Genomic DNA, 17,923 nt, shown 5'->3' with positions numbered 1-17,923 from the left:
ATAACAATTTTAACCAGCCCTGGGCCAAGCACAGATCTCTGGGCCGCTCTACTGAAGGTCTCCTGCCAAACTGACCTCATCTTGTTGGTGTCTGTCTGGATCCATTCCAGATCTAGCTAACTGCAGTATCATCTAGCCACCACCCCCATGTACTCCCCAAGAACACCACGGGAGGCTATGGTAAAAATCTAGGAAAACCACATAGCATTTCTTGGTTCTAACAGTTTAGACCAACTCTCTTATTTTACAGGTGAGGAAACCAGGGCCTAGAGAGGTCAAGAGGTCAGTAACAGACTGGAGTCCAAGGCTTCTAAGTCTAGATTGAGCCTTCTTTACATGACTGCTTCTGTCTTTCCCTCCCTTCACCTGGAGGCATTGAGGCAGCACTCACATTTATGAGATCAGGCTGTCCCCTCTGGCTCAGTCACTGGTGATAGATTAAGTCCTAGAAGTAAGGTGCCCTCAGTTCTGAGAAGTAGTTACTGTTGTTAAATCATTTCATTTGGGTCGATTATTCGTGACCCCATTTGGGGTTTTCTTGGCGGAGATAGTGGAGTGGTTTGCCATTTCCTTCTCCAGCACATTTTACAGATGAGGAAACTGAGGCAGACAGGGTTAAGTGACTTACCCAGGGTCACACAGCTAGTAAGTGTCGGAGGTTGGCTTTGAGCTCTCTATCCCCTGCACCACCTTCCTGTTCCCATGATATATGTCATTGAGGCTTTCTTAGTAAAGATACAGGATTGCTTTGCCATTTCCTTCTTTGGTTCATTTTACAGATGAGGAAACTGAGGCAAAAAGGGTTAAGTGACTTGCCCAGGTTAACATAACTGAGGCTGGATATGAACTCAGGCTTTCCTGATACCAGAATCTGCCCTCTGTTTACTCCACCACTTAGCTGTCTCTGAGGTCTGGAAGACTTGAGAAAATCCTACCTCAACCTCTAGTTGTGTTACCCAAGGGTCCTCCTTAACCTCTCTGAGTCTCAGTTTCCTCATCTGTAAAACAAGGATAGTAGAGCACTTCATCTGTGAAATAGGAATGATAATCACACTTAACCTCCCAGTGTTGTTTTGAGAATAAAATGAGGTAGCTTTTAAAGTACTTTATGGTAGCGTCTTCTCCAGGCTTTCAGTAAGGCGCGCTGTCCACAATGTTTAATAAATGCTTTTGAGGGAATTAGTTAAAAATGTGCCTCCTATCTGCTCCTCACTCCCAAGGGGTAGCTAGGTGATGTGGTGTGTGGTGTCCACCCTCAGACACTTCCTAGCTTTGTGACCCTGGGCAAGTCACTTAACTGTTTGCCTCAGTTTCCTCATCTGTAAAATGAACTGGAGAATGAAATGACACACCAGTCCATATCGTTGCCAAGAAAACCCCAAAAAGGTTCGAGAGGAATGGTTACAACTGCAAAGTACTGAAAGACTAATCTCTGCATCACTAATGACACCTTGCATTTACAATTTTACATAGTGCTTCCAAAAACAGCCTGTGAAGCTCAGTTAGAAAACAGGTCCCTGCTGGCTACATATTGATTTAGAAAACCACACGTTAACATTATCTGTGTCATATTGTATTCTTTTATTTATTCTGTTAACCATTTCCCGGATGAAATTTTAATCTGGTTCAGGCTGCTTTGGTGAATTTTGTGGCTGCCCTGAGGAGTCTGACCCCTGCTTTAAAGTTTACAAAGCGTGGTACAAATATCTCATTTGAACTTAACAAGTGTGTGGGGGTGGAGGGATGGCTATGATTACCATTTTACAGACTTCTAAGCTGAGGCAGTTTTAGAGAGGCAGCTAGGTGGATAGACTACTGGGAATAATCTGATCTCAGACACTATCTGTGTGACTCTGGGCAAGTCACTTCACCCTGTTTGCCTCAGTTTCCTCATCTGTAAAATGAGCTGGAGAAGGCAAACCACTCTTTGTAAAGAAAACCTCAGATGGGGTCACCAAGAGTTGGACACAACTGAACAACAAATAACAAGAAATTAAGATTGAGGTTGAGTGACTTATCCAGGGTCACACATCTAGGAATGTTTGCAGTAGGATCTGAACCCAGGTCTGTCTTTCTGCAAGTCCAGCCCTTCAGCTAGTCCTCCTCACAGCCACCCTGGCTCCTAGCTCTCCCGTTTGTCCCACAGCCCACAGTGGATCACATTGTGCCTGTTCTGTGGCAGTGGCTTCCTCATTGGCCCCTGACTCTCCATTCACCTGGTCACCCAGCTGCCAAAATGATATTCCTAAAGCAACTAAATTTCATTGGCTCCCTCCTTGGGACAAAACAAAACTCCACCTGTTTGTTTGTCTTTAAAAACCCTCCTGGCTCTGGCCTGTCTTTCTCACCCTCTGCCTTCCACCCAGACTGGCCTGTGCCATTTCCCAGATGGGAGGCATAAGCTCTTTAGCCCTTCTCCCCATGCCTTTGCCCAGGCATGGGTACACTCCATGACCCGCACCAAGGCATCTGCCATTGCCAAGGTAACTGCCATTGGCCCAGCTGATGTGAATTTGGGCAAAGTCAGGGAACCACCTGGGATTTCAGTCGCTTTTAAGATGAGAGGGTTGGAGAAGTCACCCTCCAAGACCCTTTCCGACCCCTTTAGAGAATCTCAAGCCTCCGGAAATTATTTTATCATTTGTTTCTTTTTCTTTGTATATATACATTGTATATCATTTGTTTCTCCTTCTCCCCAAGGCTAGTTTCTTACCAACAGATTGTAAACTGGTTACAGTTCTGACCTGTTTCTTTGTAGTTTTCTATTCCTGGTGGGTTGATACATAGTAGCTTCATAATTGTCTATTGAATGAGAGGGTGGTGCTTCATTTAGGGTTCTGGGAGGTAAGATCTTGTTGTTCAGTCAGGTCTTTTAGGGGGTTTTCTTGGCAGAGATACTGGAGTGGTTCACCATTTCCTTCTGCAGCTCATTTTACAGGGAAGAAAACTGAGGCAGGGTTCGGTGACTTGCCCAGGGTCACACACGGTAAGTGTCTGAGGCTGGATTTCAACTCAGGAAGTGGAGTCTTCCAGCGTGCTCTAGCCCCTGTGCCACTTAGCTGCCTAAGATGAGTGGAGGCATTTATGCTGAATCCCAAATCACCCCTATTGTATGCAGTAGGTAAGAGCTGCCCTGGTTTCCTCCCCCTTCCAATTCCCTTCTGCTGCCCTTGGAAACAAGCTGAAGAAACAGCTTCCCTGACTGGGGAGGCCCAGTCCTGGGGCGTGGAGCCTGCTGCCCTCTAGTGGTCGTTCATTTCCAGGTCAGAATTCTCAGCCCAACGAAAGAGGAAATTGTCAGTTAATAGGTGTTCCTTTTGGTGCCTTCTCTGCTGAGAGTGCAGGGGCCAAAAAGGAAGCCTTGAGTGCTTTCAGGGAGGGTCAAGGTCCAATTTCTAGAGCAACTGATGACCCTCTACCTTTCTTCTCCCCCATTCCCATGAGCAGAGCCCAGGACTTCATGTCCAGGGGACCTCTTTAAGTTTTTGAGGTCTAGAATTTGGCATTTTTTTGGTGACTGGACAAGTCCTTTCCCCTCTTTGTCCTTAACTGTAAACTGAGGCATTTTCAGTAGGTGGCCATTAAGGTCCCTTCCTCTCCCCCTCTGCACTTTCTTGGCTAGACTTAGTGGCATAAATTGACACCTAAAAAAGGGAACTTGTAAGTCAGCTAGTTCAACCCTCTGGTTTTACTGAGGAGGAAACTGAGACCAGCGATTTGCCCAAAGGCACACAGGTAGTAAGGGTTCCTAGGGTCATCACTCTAGAGCTAAAAGGGACCTCACAAGTTGTCCAATTGAACCCCCTTCTTTTACAAAGGAGGAAACAGACAACTCTGGAGGTGGAAGGAACTTCAGAGGACAGCTAGGACAACCCTTTCCATGCACAAAACTGAAGCACAAGATAAGTGACTTGGCTAAAGTCATAATAAGTAATGTAAGATCCACCCAGGGTTCAAGGTCAAGTCTCCTGACTCTAAATCCAAAACATTTCCACTGAGGCAAGCTGCTTCCCAACTCTTATTATAAAGAAACAGGTCCACAGAGGCTGAGACACACAGATAGTGGAGTGACATAGCTGGGATCCAGCATTCTTGCCACTGAATCATGCATACAACCTTTTACTTCCTTCTTTGGACTTCAGTTTTCCAATCTACAAAATGGGATTCCCTCCAGCTCCAGATCCAACATTCTTTCCACTGAACCATACCTACAATCTGATGCTTCCTTTGGACCTCAGTTTTCCAATCTTCAAATTGGGACTGCTTGGGTCTGACCTTACAAGACTGGTGTGAGCTTTGTAGGTGTGGAACTGCATTTTGGGTCGCTCCTGTTCCTGTGGGAGCTGAGGGTTTACAAGGTACCTTCCCATCCATTTCCATCTCATTTATATAGAAACTTAGGCCACAAAGACTTGCCCAGGGTCACGCAAGAGGTAAAAACAGGGTAGAGACTTTTCATTTTTGTCTTTGCATCCACAGTGACTGGCACATAGTAAGTGCTTTCTTTTCCTGGCTTCCTTCTTAACTTCCCTCTGGCTTCACTCTGAGACTTGGTTCAAATCTCACTTCCTATAAGAATGTTTCTCATTGACTTCTAAAATCTCCTTCCCTCTGGATGTATTTAGTGTGAACATCTTTATTTACATATTGTCTCTCCCATTATGGCAGCTAGGTGGAGCCATGGTGCACAGAGAGCCTGGCCTGAAGTCAGGAAGACTTGTTTTCCTCATTTCAAATGGGACTTCAGATACTTGCTAGCTATGCGACCCTGGGGAAATATTAACCCTGTTTGCCTCAGTTTCCACATCTGTAAAAATGAGCTGGAGAATAAAATGGTAACTCACTCTGATAGCCAAGAAAACCCGAATGGGGTCACGAAGAATGGGGCATGAAGAAAAAACAACAGAACTTCCCCATCAGACTGAGAGTTCTTGGAGGGCAGGGACAGTCTTTTGCCTTTCTTTGTATCCAGTGTTTAACACAGTGCACATAATAAGAGCGTAATAAGTGACTGTTGATTTACTAAATGCTTCTCGATTGACAGAACCAGTTTTCCTGACTCCAAGCCAATCCGAACTCAGCCCAGCCTCTGCGTAATACCCCTTAGATTATGAGATGCCTTGATTTAGAGGTCTGGGAGAGCAACTGTATAATTGATAGTGCCACTGGAGTGAGGTGGGCCACCAGTATCTTCACCCTAAGATCAGCCGAAGTCTCCAGATGGATCCTGCTAGTTTTGGAAATTGAGAGAGTAATTTTTGTTGCTGAGTCATCTAATTTGGGGTTTTCTTGACCAAGGTACTAGAGAGGTTTGCCATTTCCTTCTCCACTTCATTTTATGGATGAGGAAACTGAGGCAAACAGAGTGAAGTGACTTGCCCAGGGTCACACAGCTAAGAAGTGTCTGAGGTGAGATTTGAACTCAAGTTGTCCTGACTCTAGGCCTAGCACTATCCATTGAGTTTCCTTGCTGCTTCTCACATAAGTAAAGTTCTGCAAATCTTAAAACACTTTCTAAATTCCAGCTACTACTATTAGAAGGGACTTTTCACTTTTCCAACTTTTATCCCATCCCAAATTTACACAAAGGCCCAGAATTGGGAGGTGATTTGTGCAGGTTATGTAGGTGACAGATGTCAGCACAGTTTCTGATCAAGATCTTCTTACAGTCCTGGTCCCTCGGGCTGCCATAGGACCAAACACGAGCCTCTCAGGTTTAGCTCCCAACCAGCTCCCATTAATCTGATCACCCAGAGCATCAGATCATCAAGTAAGTATTAAGTGCTGTGTGCCAAACACTGTGCTGGACATGGGAAGAATGATCCTTTCCCTGGTGGACATTCACAAACTAGAGGACATCAAAGGAAGGCCTGAAGCTCAGTTTGAATGGAAGTAGGGCTCTATAGCCTGAAAAAGAGAAGGCTTGGGAAGAGATATGATGACTGTCTAACAAGTATTTAGAGGGCTCTTGGAGAAGAAGTTTATTTTTGACCTGCTTGACCTTGGTCAAGTTAATTCTAATCAAAGCTTAAACTTTTGGGGGGCCTGGACCCCTTTGGCAGGTGGGTGAGGCCTGTGGACGGCACCTTCTCAGAATACAAAATGAAATATGCAAGATTATAAAGGAAGCTAATGACTTTGAAAAAAATAATTTTTTTTCCCCCATTCAAGCTCTCAGATCCCAGGTTAAGAATTCTTGTGGCTAATAGCACTCTTGGAGAGGTGAGGAAAAGGATTGATTTGGAAATGAGGCTAATAAACATTTGAAAAAATAAAATAGATGCATAAAAAGTCACTTTCCTTCTCAGAGCCTCAGTTTCCCCATGTGTGAAGTGGAAATAGTCATGTCTGCCCAGTTGCAGATTGATTGTGGGTCTAGTGCTCTGTATGAGCTATGTAGTGCTGTAGCAGCAGGGGTGATGAGGGGAGGACCAGCCTCTTCAGGGCTTTGTGAGGACTGGGTAAGATCGACCAGGGGAATGTAACCTGTGTGTGCTTGGAACAGTGTGTTGGGCGGTAGTGGTAACAGTGCAAAGGGCAGGCTGGACTGCATGAACTCCCATCCCTGACATTCCCTGTTCTGAGGTCCCTCCCATCCCTGACATTCTGTGTTCTAAGGTCCCTCCCATCCCTGACATTCTCTGTTCTAAGGCCCCTCCCATCCCTGACATTTTCTGTTCTAAGGTCCCTCCCATCTCTGACATTCTCTATTCTAGGCCCCTCCTAGCTCTTTACCTAATCATGCCCCAATACCCTTGACTCTGGTGTCTGAGAGGGGAGGAGATGATGCAAAGGAAACTGGGGCCAGTTCACCCAGAAAAGACGGCACCCCCAAGAGGACTCAAGGTGGAGAAATTTCCTGTCCCTGGGCAGGAGGCAGGCAGAACCTGCTGTCGGATGGAGTGATGCCAGCCAGTTCCTTAATGCAGCCGAAGAAAGGAAGCCTTGTCTCGAGCACAAAGACTATGGGCCTAGGAAATCCACTTGGGGTGGAGCTGGCTGGGGGGCACACAGGTGCCCACCTCCCTCACAGAGATGGCCTACCTGGGGCAGGACCTTCCCCAGGAGCCCTGGGACGGAAGACAGAGCAGTCGACACAGAGCAAGGCAGCCTCCCCAAGTCTCAGGTTCCCTACGGGTCCATTTGAGTGGTGATTTTAACTCTAAGTGGGGAATCCCCTGAAGGCAGTGGAGGGTACTTTGTGGGCATGAACAGGTCACAGTATGTAACCAGGGAGGAACCCCAAGGAACTGAGGACCGTCCACAAGGGGGAGAAGATAGCATGGGCCACATGACAGGTGCCCAGGCAGAGTACTCCACTAAAAACAGTGTATCTGCACAGGGGATAGACTCATCTTTCTGAATTCAAATCAGGCCTTGCTGGACAAGTCACTTAACCCTGTTTGCCTCAGTTTCCTTATCTGTCAAATGATCTGAAGAAGGAAAGGGCAAAGTATTCCAGCGTATTTGCCAAAAAAAACCCACATGTGGTCACGAACAGTGAGACATGACTGAAAGGTCCAACCTCTTTCAGAAGAGGAAACCCAACCCCTTTGGTTCTCAGTCACAGGCTCTCCTTATAGGCCTGTGTTTACTTTGCAGTATCAAGATAGTTTGGACTATTTGCCTTTCCTATCTGTAGGGAAAATCCAATGATCTTGGGCAAGTAATTTCCCCACTGTGGTGCTGCTTCCTCAACGGAGACCAGGCTCCTCCCTCTCTGGGATCATAGAACCTTCATGCAGACACAGTGTTAGGTTCCCCTACCTGCCCTGCTCTCCTCCACTAAATGCATTGAGAAACTATACTCAAATCGATAGTACCACAGTCTCTGGGGAGGGGGTGGTGCATCAATGAACAGATTGACGGTTCCACTCACCAACTCTGATGGTGCATCAATGAACAGTCTAATGTTTCCACTTACCAAATCTGATTTCCCAGATGATAACTCCATGCTGGACAGCTAGGTGGCACCATAGTGCATAGAGCCGCATCTTCACAAGTTCAAATCTGACCTTAGACACTTACTAGATGTGTGATCCTGGGCAAGTCACTTCACTCTGCTTGCCTTAGTTCCCTTTTCTGTAAAATGAGCTGGAGAAGGAAATGGCAGAGCACTACAGTATCTTTGCTAAGAAAACATCAAATCTAGCCTCCAGACACTCACTAGCTGTGTGATCCTGAGCAAGTCACTTCACCCTGTTTGCCTCAGTTTCCTCATCTGGAAAATGAGCTGGAGAAGGACATGGCAAACCACTCCAACATTTTTGCCAGGAAAACTCCAAATGGGATTCATGAAGACAGGACTGAACAACAAACTCCATTCTGTCTGTCAGTCTCCATTATGATCTGTTTCCTGCATTTGAATATAAGCTAGTTGAGGGCAGAGATTTCCTTGTGATTGTATTCCTATCCCTAACATACAGCACAGAGCTTGTTCATCTGTGAAATGACGAGGTGATCTTTAGTGTCCTTTCCAGCTAAATCTGTGACTTGCCACCACCCTACTCAGGTCCCCATTTCTTCTTACTGGACTATTACAACAGCCTCCCAGTTTGTCTCCTTGCCTTTAGGTGGTGCAGTGGGTAGAGTATTGGATCTGAAAGGCATACCTGAGTTCAAATCCAGCCTGAGATACTTAATAGCCATGTGACCTTGGGCAAATTCATTTGACCTCTGCCTGCCTCAGTTTCCTCATCTGAAAAATGAGAATAATAACACCTGCCTCCCAGGATTGTTGTGAGGATCAAATGAAATAATGTTTGGAAAGCTCCTTGCACACCTGAAGTGGTATAAATGTTAACTATCTTCCCCTGTCCAATCCATGCTCCATACGGTTGCTAATGTAATATTCCTGAAGCACAGTCTGACCACGTCACTGTTGCTCGTTAAACTCAAATGGTCCCATTGCTCCTAGGTTCAGTTACACATTCCTCTGCTTGGCTCCAATGTCACTTTTTGGTTGTTCATTACTTCCTTTGATGCACACTAGTATGGGTAGACTGGCCTTACTGTTCCTCACACACAACATTCAATCTCCTATAGCGCCACCTTTAGTATGGGTTGTCTGATTCCTGAAATGAACTTTCTCCTCCACCTCTTATATTCCTTTGTTGTTTTTCAGTTGTATCCAAATCTCCATGATCCCATTTGAGGTTTTCTTGACAGATACTGCAGCAGTTTGCCACTTCCTTCTCCAGCTCATTTTACAGATGAAGAAACTGAGGCAAACAGGGTTTAAGTAACTTCACCAGGATCACATAGCTAATAAGTGTTTGATGCCTGATTTGAACTTAGGTCCTCCCAACTCTATCCACTGTTCCATTTAGCCACCTTAGCACATAGTAGCCACTCAAAAAAAATGTTTGTTGATTGATGAATTGATTGATATCCTGGTGAGTCAACAGATTTGGAAAGCATGCCATGTTGAGGTTGTGCCCTGTGGTCACAACTATTAAAAGTGTTGTGCTGATTAGAGCTACCTGAATTTGAACCATCTACCCCTAGGATTTGAGTCATACCCCTAGCCATACGGTAGCCAGGTTGCACAACCCTGCTAGATAAACAGCCTAGATTGGTGGGAGAAGAAAAAGAATCATTTAGCAAGCACCTACTATGTGCCAAACACTGTTCTCAGAGTCTTATCTCATTTTATCCTGCCTAGGAGGGAGGTGGTATTATTTCCAGTTTACAGTTGAGGAAACTGAGGCAGACAACAGTGAAATGACTTGAATAGGGTTACATAGCTAGTAAGTACCTGAGACTGGATTTTAACTCAGATCTTCCTGATTCCAAGCACAGTCAGCATCCTATCCACCACTCCACCTAATCAAACGCAATGAACAGTTAGAAATGGGTTCTAATATTTGCTCAGTTCCTTTTCTTGGCCTGCTTACTTCGCTCCATCTATAAAATGAGGGGGCCCCTCCCAGCTCTCATATTCTGTGCTCCAAGGTCCCGCCCAAGCCTGACATTGTGTGCTCTAGTGCACCCCCCTTCCTTTTCTCACATTCTGTGCTCTAAGGTCCCTCCCAGCTGTGACATTCTCTATTATAAGGCCTTTCCAGCTGTGACATTCTGCATCCCAAGGGCCCTTCCAGCCCTGGCATTCTATATAGTTCTAATCTCCCAAAGCAGCATGAGTATCCCAATGTGGGTGTCAGCCTCCCACGATATTCCAGACTTCAAGGAGGTGATGCTGAAAAATGTGAGGGGAGGGGAGAAAGATATAGGGACCCTCAGAAACAGTTCTGGCCAAAAAGCAAGAGGCGGAGGTGGATGTCAGGTCCAGGTCTGTTTGCTCTGAATTTCAATAAACTGGTGAATAAATACAATGGAGTATCTGATCAGAAGGACTTGGAACAGGCACTATGGCAACCAGAGAAGATGCATTGGCCCTAGCCTGATTCCCAAGGCACAAGCAGCCCCTAGGGGAGCATCTCATTCTAAAAATGGGAGACTTGGGATCAGAGATTTAGGATCGAAAGGGGCCTCCAGAAGCACTTCTCTTGGCAATGGAGTTCAGACTTCTTCCTTTACAGGTGAGGAAACTGAAACAACGAGTTTAGGTGACTTGTCCAAGGTCATGCCGGTTGTGATTGGCAGAACTTGAATCCCCCAACTCCAAACCCACCCTTCCTTCCACTACACCAACACTACTTCTTGGGCAGAGGCTGGGAGCTGGATGGAAAGACCCCTGATTTGGGGGACAAAACTTACAGGAGAGATGAAGGACCTGCTTCTCTGAGCTGAGGACTTGGCTCCCTCTGACCTTTGAGGCTTGAAAGACAGAGACGCTGGGGTTTGGGGAACCATGGGCTGATGGGGGAGACCCCAGTATGATGGTGTGTACCCATCCTACGTGAAACGTAAACCTGACAGAAGATGCAGTCCATCTTAGGGGAGCTCTGTCAAGTGGGGGAATCCCAGGCAGTCCTGGTTGTTGGCGAGCCCAGTCAGATAAGGGAGCCAGCCCTCTCTTCCTCCACTCCAAGAGAAAGGGAGGGAGGGGACACAGAAAAGAAATGAGATAATAAGATAAAAGAAAAGATAATCAAATGAGCTCCAGTCAGAGACTGGATGTGGGGGTGGAGACGTGACGCTGGGCTGTTGACAAAATTGTGCTTAGCCAAGCCCCTTCCTATACTTTCTACAGCCTCAGTTTCCCGTTGGGAAGGGCGACCACATTAACAACTTCTGGGGAGATCCGTGAAGCCACGGTCTCGAACCCGTCGGAGGAGTCCCGCCCCTTTCTCTTCCCCCAAAGGCGGAGTCGACCCTGCACTATTCGTGACCTTAGGGAAACTGAGGCTGGGGAGTGTGCTGGGTTGGAGGGGAAGAGGCGCGTGGGTCCGGTTTGCGAGGGGCGGGGCTGGAGCTTGGGGCTCCGCCTCCCCCCGTCCCTGCCCCCTCCCAACAGGCGCCTACACTTGCCTCTCTCCTTGGTTTGGCCAGCCGGGCCGCCTCAGTTCTCAGCCCGCGCGCCCTGGGCCCAGGCGGCGGCGGTCCATGGCAGACCCCGCACCCCCAACCCCGGCGGCGGCCCCAACGCCGCCCCAGGCCCCCGGCAAAAAGGAGCTGAAGATCGTGATCGTTGGGGACGGCGGCTGCGGGAAGACCTCGTTGCTGATGGTTTACAGCCAGGGGGCCTTCCCCGAGGTGAGGGCCGGAGTGGGGGCTGATGGGGAGACTGGGGTGGGGGCTGAGGGGGAGGGCCACGCCGGCCCATTCCTTAGCTTCGAGTCTGTCTCTGCTCCCAGTCCGTGCCAACTGGGAGCTGGGCGTCCTGCTACCAGGGGCCGAGGCGCTCGGAATTTCCCTGCGGGAGATGCGGGGAAGGGACCCAGGCTCCAGGATGGGCCATCTCGGGGAGGGTAACTGGGCTGGCAGCCCCAGGTCCTCCCTCTCTTGGCCCCTACCCCCATGCCCTGGCTCACTTCCGAAGTAGACAGGGGGTCGTTCCCTTGCGGACACGTCCATGAAAGGCGCATGGGATGGGATGTATGGGCCCGGCTTTCTCTTCTTCCCCAGGTTTGGGGGTTCCGCTTCCCTCAGCCTAGCTCCCCTCCCAGTGGAACTCTGTAGTGGGGTTAGGAGGAAGTCCTCCCCCAGGCCATCCAGGGAAGGGGAGAGATGTGAGCCCTTGACAACTCTCGGGAAAGCATGCCCCAGTCCCCAGGCACCCTGCCGGGGTTCGACCTTCTGGAGCTGGGGTCTCCGACTTCCCCAACCTGGCCACTCCCCTGATGTCTCGTCCTCCCCCTCCCCCAGCACTACGCCCCTTCGGTCTTCGAAAAGTACACCACCAGTGTGACCCTGGGCAGCAAGGAGGTGATCCTGAACCTCTACGATACTGCTGGTGAGTGGGCTTCCCTGGGGACTTCCCAGCGGGGAGGGGGAAGCCCCAGGGTATCTCTTGACCAGGCACTCACTCCCAGCCTTGCGGCACATCCTTTCCCAGCAGGGGTAGAGCAAGCTAAAGAAGGCCAGGATGCTATTATTAGTGATAATAATTAATAATAAAGCAGTCATTAGTTGATAATTAGCAATTATTATTAATGACGAACTTTCCATGTATTTAGCCTTAAACTATACTGATGACTTGATACATTGTGGGAGTGCCTCTGGGGGTGCAAGGAGTGTATAAAGGCTAGTCCAGAACTTCTTGGCATTTTGGGGGTCATGGGCCTTTCTGGCTAATTAGATGATGCCTATGGACCCCTCAGTATAATGTTTTTAAATGACTGAAGGAAATTCTTATTTCAGTTAGAGGTTAATGAAAAGAAAAATGTCACCATTCCCCCATTCAGGTTTACAGATACCCTCCATCCCACATCTATCCCCTGGGAGTCCATTAAGAACCCCTGCTCTAGGAGAACCTAGTAAGCTAAGAAGGATTTGAGGCCTAGACCCTCCAAACTCAATTGGGAGAGGCTCAGCCTCTCTCAGGCAAGATGGCAACCAATTTGTCAGGTCTAGTACCATTCACAATTACTAAGGGGTGGCCATCTCTGCCCATAGAAGGAGTACCACATAATGCTTGAACTATTAAGGAGAAGGTGGCGCTTCTAGGATCACAGAATCTGGAGCTCAGGGATCTTTGAGAGATCATCTGGTCCACTTTGATCCTTTTACAGCTGAGAAAACTGATGCACAGAAAGGACTTGTCATGATCACGTAGTCACTTAATTGTTGTTCTGTAATTTTCACTTGCGCCTAACTCTTCCGTGATCCCTTTCGGGGTCTTTTTTTGGCAAAGATACGGCAATGGTTTGCTATTGCCCTCCTCAGCACATTTTACGGATGAGGAAACTGAGGCAAACAGGGTGAAGTGACTTGCCCAGGGTCACACAGCTAGTAAGTGCCTGAGGCTGGATTTGAACTCAGGAAGAGCAATCTTCCTGACTCCTGGCTGATGCTCTAACCCTAACCAGCTTCCTTTGTGAACTAGTGTCAGGGCTGAGAACCCAGGTGTCCCAACTTCCAAATCAATTCCCATTCTCCAAGAGCAAACTATTTTCCTTGAAGCCAAATGGGAGTTGCAGAAGGAAGGAAGGAGATTTAGAAATGTTAGGTAAGAGAGATCACAAGGTCTGAAATACATGATGACCAGCTAGATTCATAACTATGCAGATTTATGCAAATGATGTTAAAGAAAGGACCTAGCAGAGAAGCAGAAGAGGATAAGCATTTATATAGAGCCTCAGGACAACCCTGTGAGGCAGATGCTGTTACAGTCTCTGTTCTGTTGGGGAAACAGAAGCAGACTATGATCAAGTGACTTGCCCAGGGTCATACACTTAGTATATGTGTTTGAGGCTGAATTGGAACTCAGGTCTTCTGGACTACAGGCCTAGTGCTCTATCCACTGCACCATCTAGCTACCCCAAAAGTTAGGCTCTGACATTCTCCTTTGGTGTTTTCCAAAAGATTCCTCTAGTTGGAGGAATCAATCCATCAGTCAGTAAACATTTATGGAACACCTACTATGTGCCGGGCCGTGTGTGCTAGGTGCTAGGGTTATAAATACAAAAATGAGATCGCCTCCTGTCTTTAAGGATCTCTGAAGGGTGGATTCCACACTCTGACCGCTGAGGGCTTTGGTACTTTCCCCACAAGACTGGGCCAAACTTATCCACCCAGGAAGGTATGGCGTCTTAGCTAAGGCTGAGCCCAGTTATGGCTCCTGAGCTGAGGGCCCTACCACCGGTGTTGATCCTTGCTTTGATCATTTAGACAGAAAGATCTGGGCTGGTTTTCACTGGGATCAAAATAAGTGTCTAGAACTCTTCGCCCTCTGCTAGCGCCCCTCCCGCCCTAGGCTACAGAAACAGATTCAGAACTGAAAGGAACCTTTGAGATCACTGAGCCCAAAACCCACGTTTTACACAACAAAGGTCTGTATGTAGTTTCATTCCAAGTCCAGACAGTGGGACTGGGGTGACATGGAAGGAGATGGAGGTGGGGTGTGGTGGCCCGTGTCATAGATTGAGAGAATGTCAGAGCAGGGAGGGCACATAGAACATAGAATGCCAAAGCTGCAAATGTATCTAGACCATACATACATCCCAAGTTGGAAAGTGTCTTAGATCAGTGGTCTCAAACTCTAGTAGAAATGGAGACCAATAAACTATGCATAATAATCCCTGAAGGCTACATATTGAACATATATTAATAGTAGAAAACCACATATTAATATTATCTATGTTTTATCACATTTTTGTTTATTTTATTACTTCCCAATTATATTTCAATCTGGTTTGGGCCACACTTGGGAGTGTTTGGGGCCATTCCAAAGAATCTTAAAGCATCAGAATATTAGGGCTGGAGGGATTATATAGGATTAGATATAAGATAATATAGGATTCAGAGTCAAGAGAATAGTGCAAAGATAGGAGGGACCTTAGAACATGGAATATGAGGGGTCCTTAGAACAAAGAATGTCAGAAGGGAAAAGGACTTTATACCATAGAATGTCAGACAATAGCATCCCTCAGGTGTTGAAGCTAGGGTCCTTAGAACATGGAATGTCAGACGGTGAAGGGACTTTATGCCACAGAATGTCAGAAATGGGAGGGACTTTGGTTCAGAACATATTGGGGCTAGAATAATATTTCACACATAGATACTTTCACATTTGCGAATGTTTTCTTCACAAGAACCCTAAGCAGCAGATATACTGTTTGGAGATCACCTAGTCAAGGACCATCATTTTTAAATGAGTCTTGAAACAGGGAAGTGACTTGTCCAGGGTGACACTGCTAAATGGAGAGACCTTTATAGTTCACGATGGTTTTAGGGTAGCTAGAGGAGAGGAAATTTATGTTGTCATACTCTTGATTTTAGAAAAGCCCTCATGGCTTTGCATAAATTTACATATCCTATTCAAGCTTTCTCCATGCTGAGATAGAGCTAAGCTCATGAAGATGCCTGTAGGTGCCTAAAGCTCCAACCTTGGCTGATGACCCCTTAGCCTTTAGGACCTTCTCAGACAAGAGACAGGGATCCCTATGAGCTCCCCATGTACATATAGGGACCTGGGCCCTACCTCCAAGTTTCACTGCCAGTTCATATTATGGCAGCTGCCCAGACACCCCTTTGAGATTCCATCCATGTGAGAGGGATTGTGTGTGACTCTGGGGCTCAAAGGCAAAAATGAGATGAAATGTCCTGCTTGGAGAACTTACATTCTACCAAAGATGAGGAAGACTTCCTCCCTTGGCAGGGATGAGGGAACTAGAAGACAGGGTGATACAGTCGAAAGAGCACCAAATTTGGAGTTGCAAGATCTGGGTCCTGAATCCTGACTCAGACCTTTTCTAGGCTGTGTGACCTTAGGCAAGTGACTTAACCTCTCTGGGTCACACTTTCCTTATCTGTAAAATGAAGGGGTTGGACTAGAGGCTTGAGGCCCCTTCAGCTATAGATCCATGGGTGCATACATCTACAAGGATCTATGATCCTTTGACACAGAGAAGACCCAGGAGGCATTTAGAAAGATGGTGATTATAGACTTCTCTTGGTTTCTCCTTCCTCGGTGTTAGGGAGAGGAGTAGGGTTTATTAGTCTTACTTTATAGATATAGCCAAGATCAAATGGTTTTTCCATTGGTTCCTGTTGGGACAAGGTTCTGGGCCTTAAGGGTTGGGGATACAGTCTCCTTGGGAACCATCACAGAGGGAAGAGGGCTGTCAGGACATCAGCACTGTAGAGTTCCCGATCAGGTCTGATAAATGTCAGAATGAAGAAATGAAAAAGTACTTATTCATCTCTGCTGTTGGTGTCCAAACGTCTAATAGGGATAACGCGGGTTCCAGCTTTAATGGAACATCCTTAAGGAAGTCTCTGGTCCGACAATATAATTGTTGTTCAGTCCTGTCCAACTCTTCATGACCCCATGGGCCATAGCACAGCGAAGCTGACCAGGAGGTTTTCTTGGCAAAGATACCATTTCTTTCTCCAATGGATTAAAGCAAACAGAGTTAAGTGACTTGCCCAAGGTCAAACAGCTACATTTGAACTTCCTCACTCCAGGCCCAGAGCTCTATCCACTGAGCCACCCAGCTTCCTGGATAGAGATACTACCTCTCCCAGATCCTAATGTGATTGGAGAGGTAAGAGACACTGACCCATTTGTGGTTATCTATTAATGAGTAGATTATACAGAATACAAACTGATGCCCAGAGCAAGACGTTGGTCAGGAGAAGATGAATGGAGGGTCTGGGCTGACAGGGCAGATAGAAAGGAAGGGTAAAATATTATTAAGCACCTACTATGTGCCAGATACCATGCTAAGTGCTTTACAAATATTTTTTCATTTGCTCTTCACAACAACCCTGGAAGATAGATATGATTTTTCCCACTTTATAGTTGAGAAAACTGAGGCAGACAGAGGTGAAGTGATTTGCCCAGGGTCCCACAGCTAATAAGTGAGCATGCATCTGAATTCAAATCTTTTGGATTGCAGGCAAAGTGCGCTCTCCACTGCACTACCTGGCTGTCTCAAAAAGGATGCTAGTCCACTATGTCAGGAGTAGCTGTAGGTTAATAATTTGTTGTTCAGTCATTTCTCAGTTGTGTCTGAGTCTCTGGGACCTCCATTGGTGTTCTGTTGGCAGAGATATTGGACTGGTTTGCCATTTCCTTCTCCAGCTCATTTTACAGATGAGGAAACTGAGGCAAACAGGGTTAAGTGACTTGCCCAGGGTCACCTAGCTAGTGTCTGAGACTGCATTTGAACTCAGGTCTTCCTGACTCCAGGCCTGTCTCTGTATCCACTGTGGCATCCCCTAGCTGCCAATAATAATGATAGTAATGGTTAACATTTCTATAGCCCTTACTATGTGCGAAGTACCCTGCTAAGCACCCTGGGAAAGAGGCGCTGTTATCATTCCCATTTTACAGTTGAAAAAACTTGAGGCAAGCAGAGATGAAGTGACTTGCCCAGGGGTCCCACAGCTAATAAGTGTCTCAGGCTGAATTTGTACTTGGATCTTCTTGACTCCAGGTCTAGCCCTCTATATACTGCACTACCTTGCTATCCCTTCAAAAGGACATGTTTGTCTACTGTGTCAGAGATGGTACTAGAATGTAGATCAGGGTAGATCAAGTGCAACCTTTGAGGACCAAAGCGTCACATTTAAGGACCTAGAGAGTCTGGAGGCCCCAGGTTCCCCACCCCTGGCCCAGAAGAAGAGGCTTTCTAGAAGCTCCCAGAACGATAGTGGGGAAAGGGGTTTGCCAATCACAGAGGTTCTCAACCTTTTCTGAGTCCTGGACCCCGTTGCAGTCAGGTGAAGATTCTTAATGGGCGTTTTAAAAAAATCATTGAAAGAAATGCTACATTTCAGTTCAAGATGAGTAAAAATAAACAAAGATGTCATTTTTTTTTCCCATCCAAGAGAATGAATGAATTTAATGTAT

General features: G+C 46.8%; 1 protein-coding gene across 13 annotated transcripts in view; it reads left to right on the top strand.

Moving 5' to 3' along the window:
* The window catches only part of RHOF (ras homolog family member F, filopodia associated), a 53,165-nt gene that overhangs the window by 14,570 nt on the left and 20,672 nt on the right, over positions 1 to 17,923 (top strand). For 9 of the 13 annotated variants that reach the window (XM_072600538.1, XM_072600539.1, XM_072600542.1 and 6 more), the window contains 2 exons: positions 11,455 to 11,658; positions 12,271 to 12,358. In XM_072600538.1, coding sequence (XP_072456639.1) covers positions 11,509 to 11,658; positions 12,271 to 12,358 — 238 coding nt within the window. In that variant the 5' untranslated portion in view covers positions 11,455 to 11,508. Of the gene's footprint in view, positions 1 to 17; positions 29 to 4,668; positions 6,296 to 11,454; positions 11,659 to 12,270; positions 12,359 to 17,923 lie in introns of those variants that run through there. The other 4 variants (XR_011965382.1, XR_011965395.1, XR_011965390.1 and 1 more) reach the window with 2 other exon arrangements.

The sequence above is a fragment of the Notamacropus eugenii genome, chromosome 4 (genome assembly GCF_028372415.1).
Source record: "Notamacropus eugenii isolate mMacEug1 chromosome 4, mMacEug1.pri_v2, whole genome shotgun sequence".
Classification (NCBI taxonomy): Eukaryota; Metazoa; Chordata; class Mammalia; order Diprotodontia; family Macropodidae; genus Notamacropus; species Notamacropus eugenii.
The sequence above is the reverse complement of the archived record's forward strand: the minus strand, read 5'-3'. Positions and strand labels throughout refer to the sequence as shown.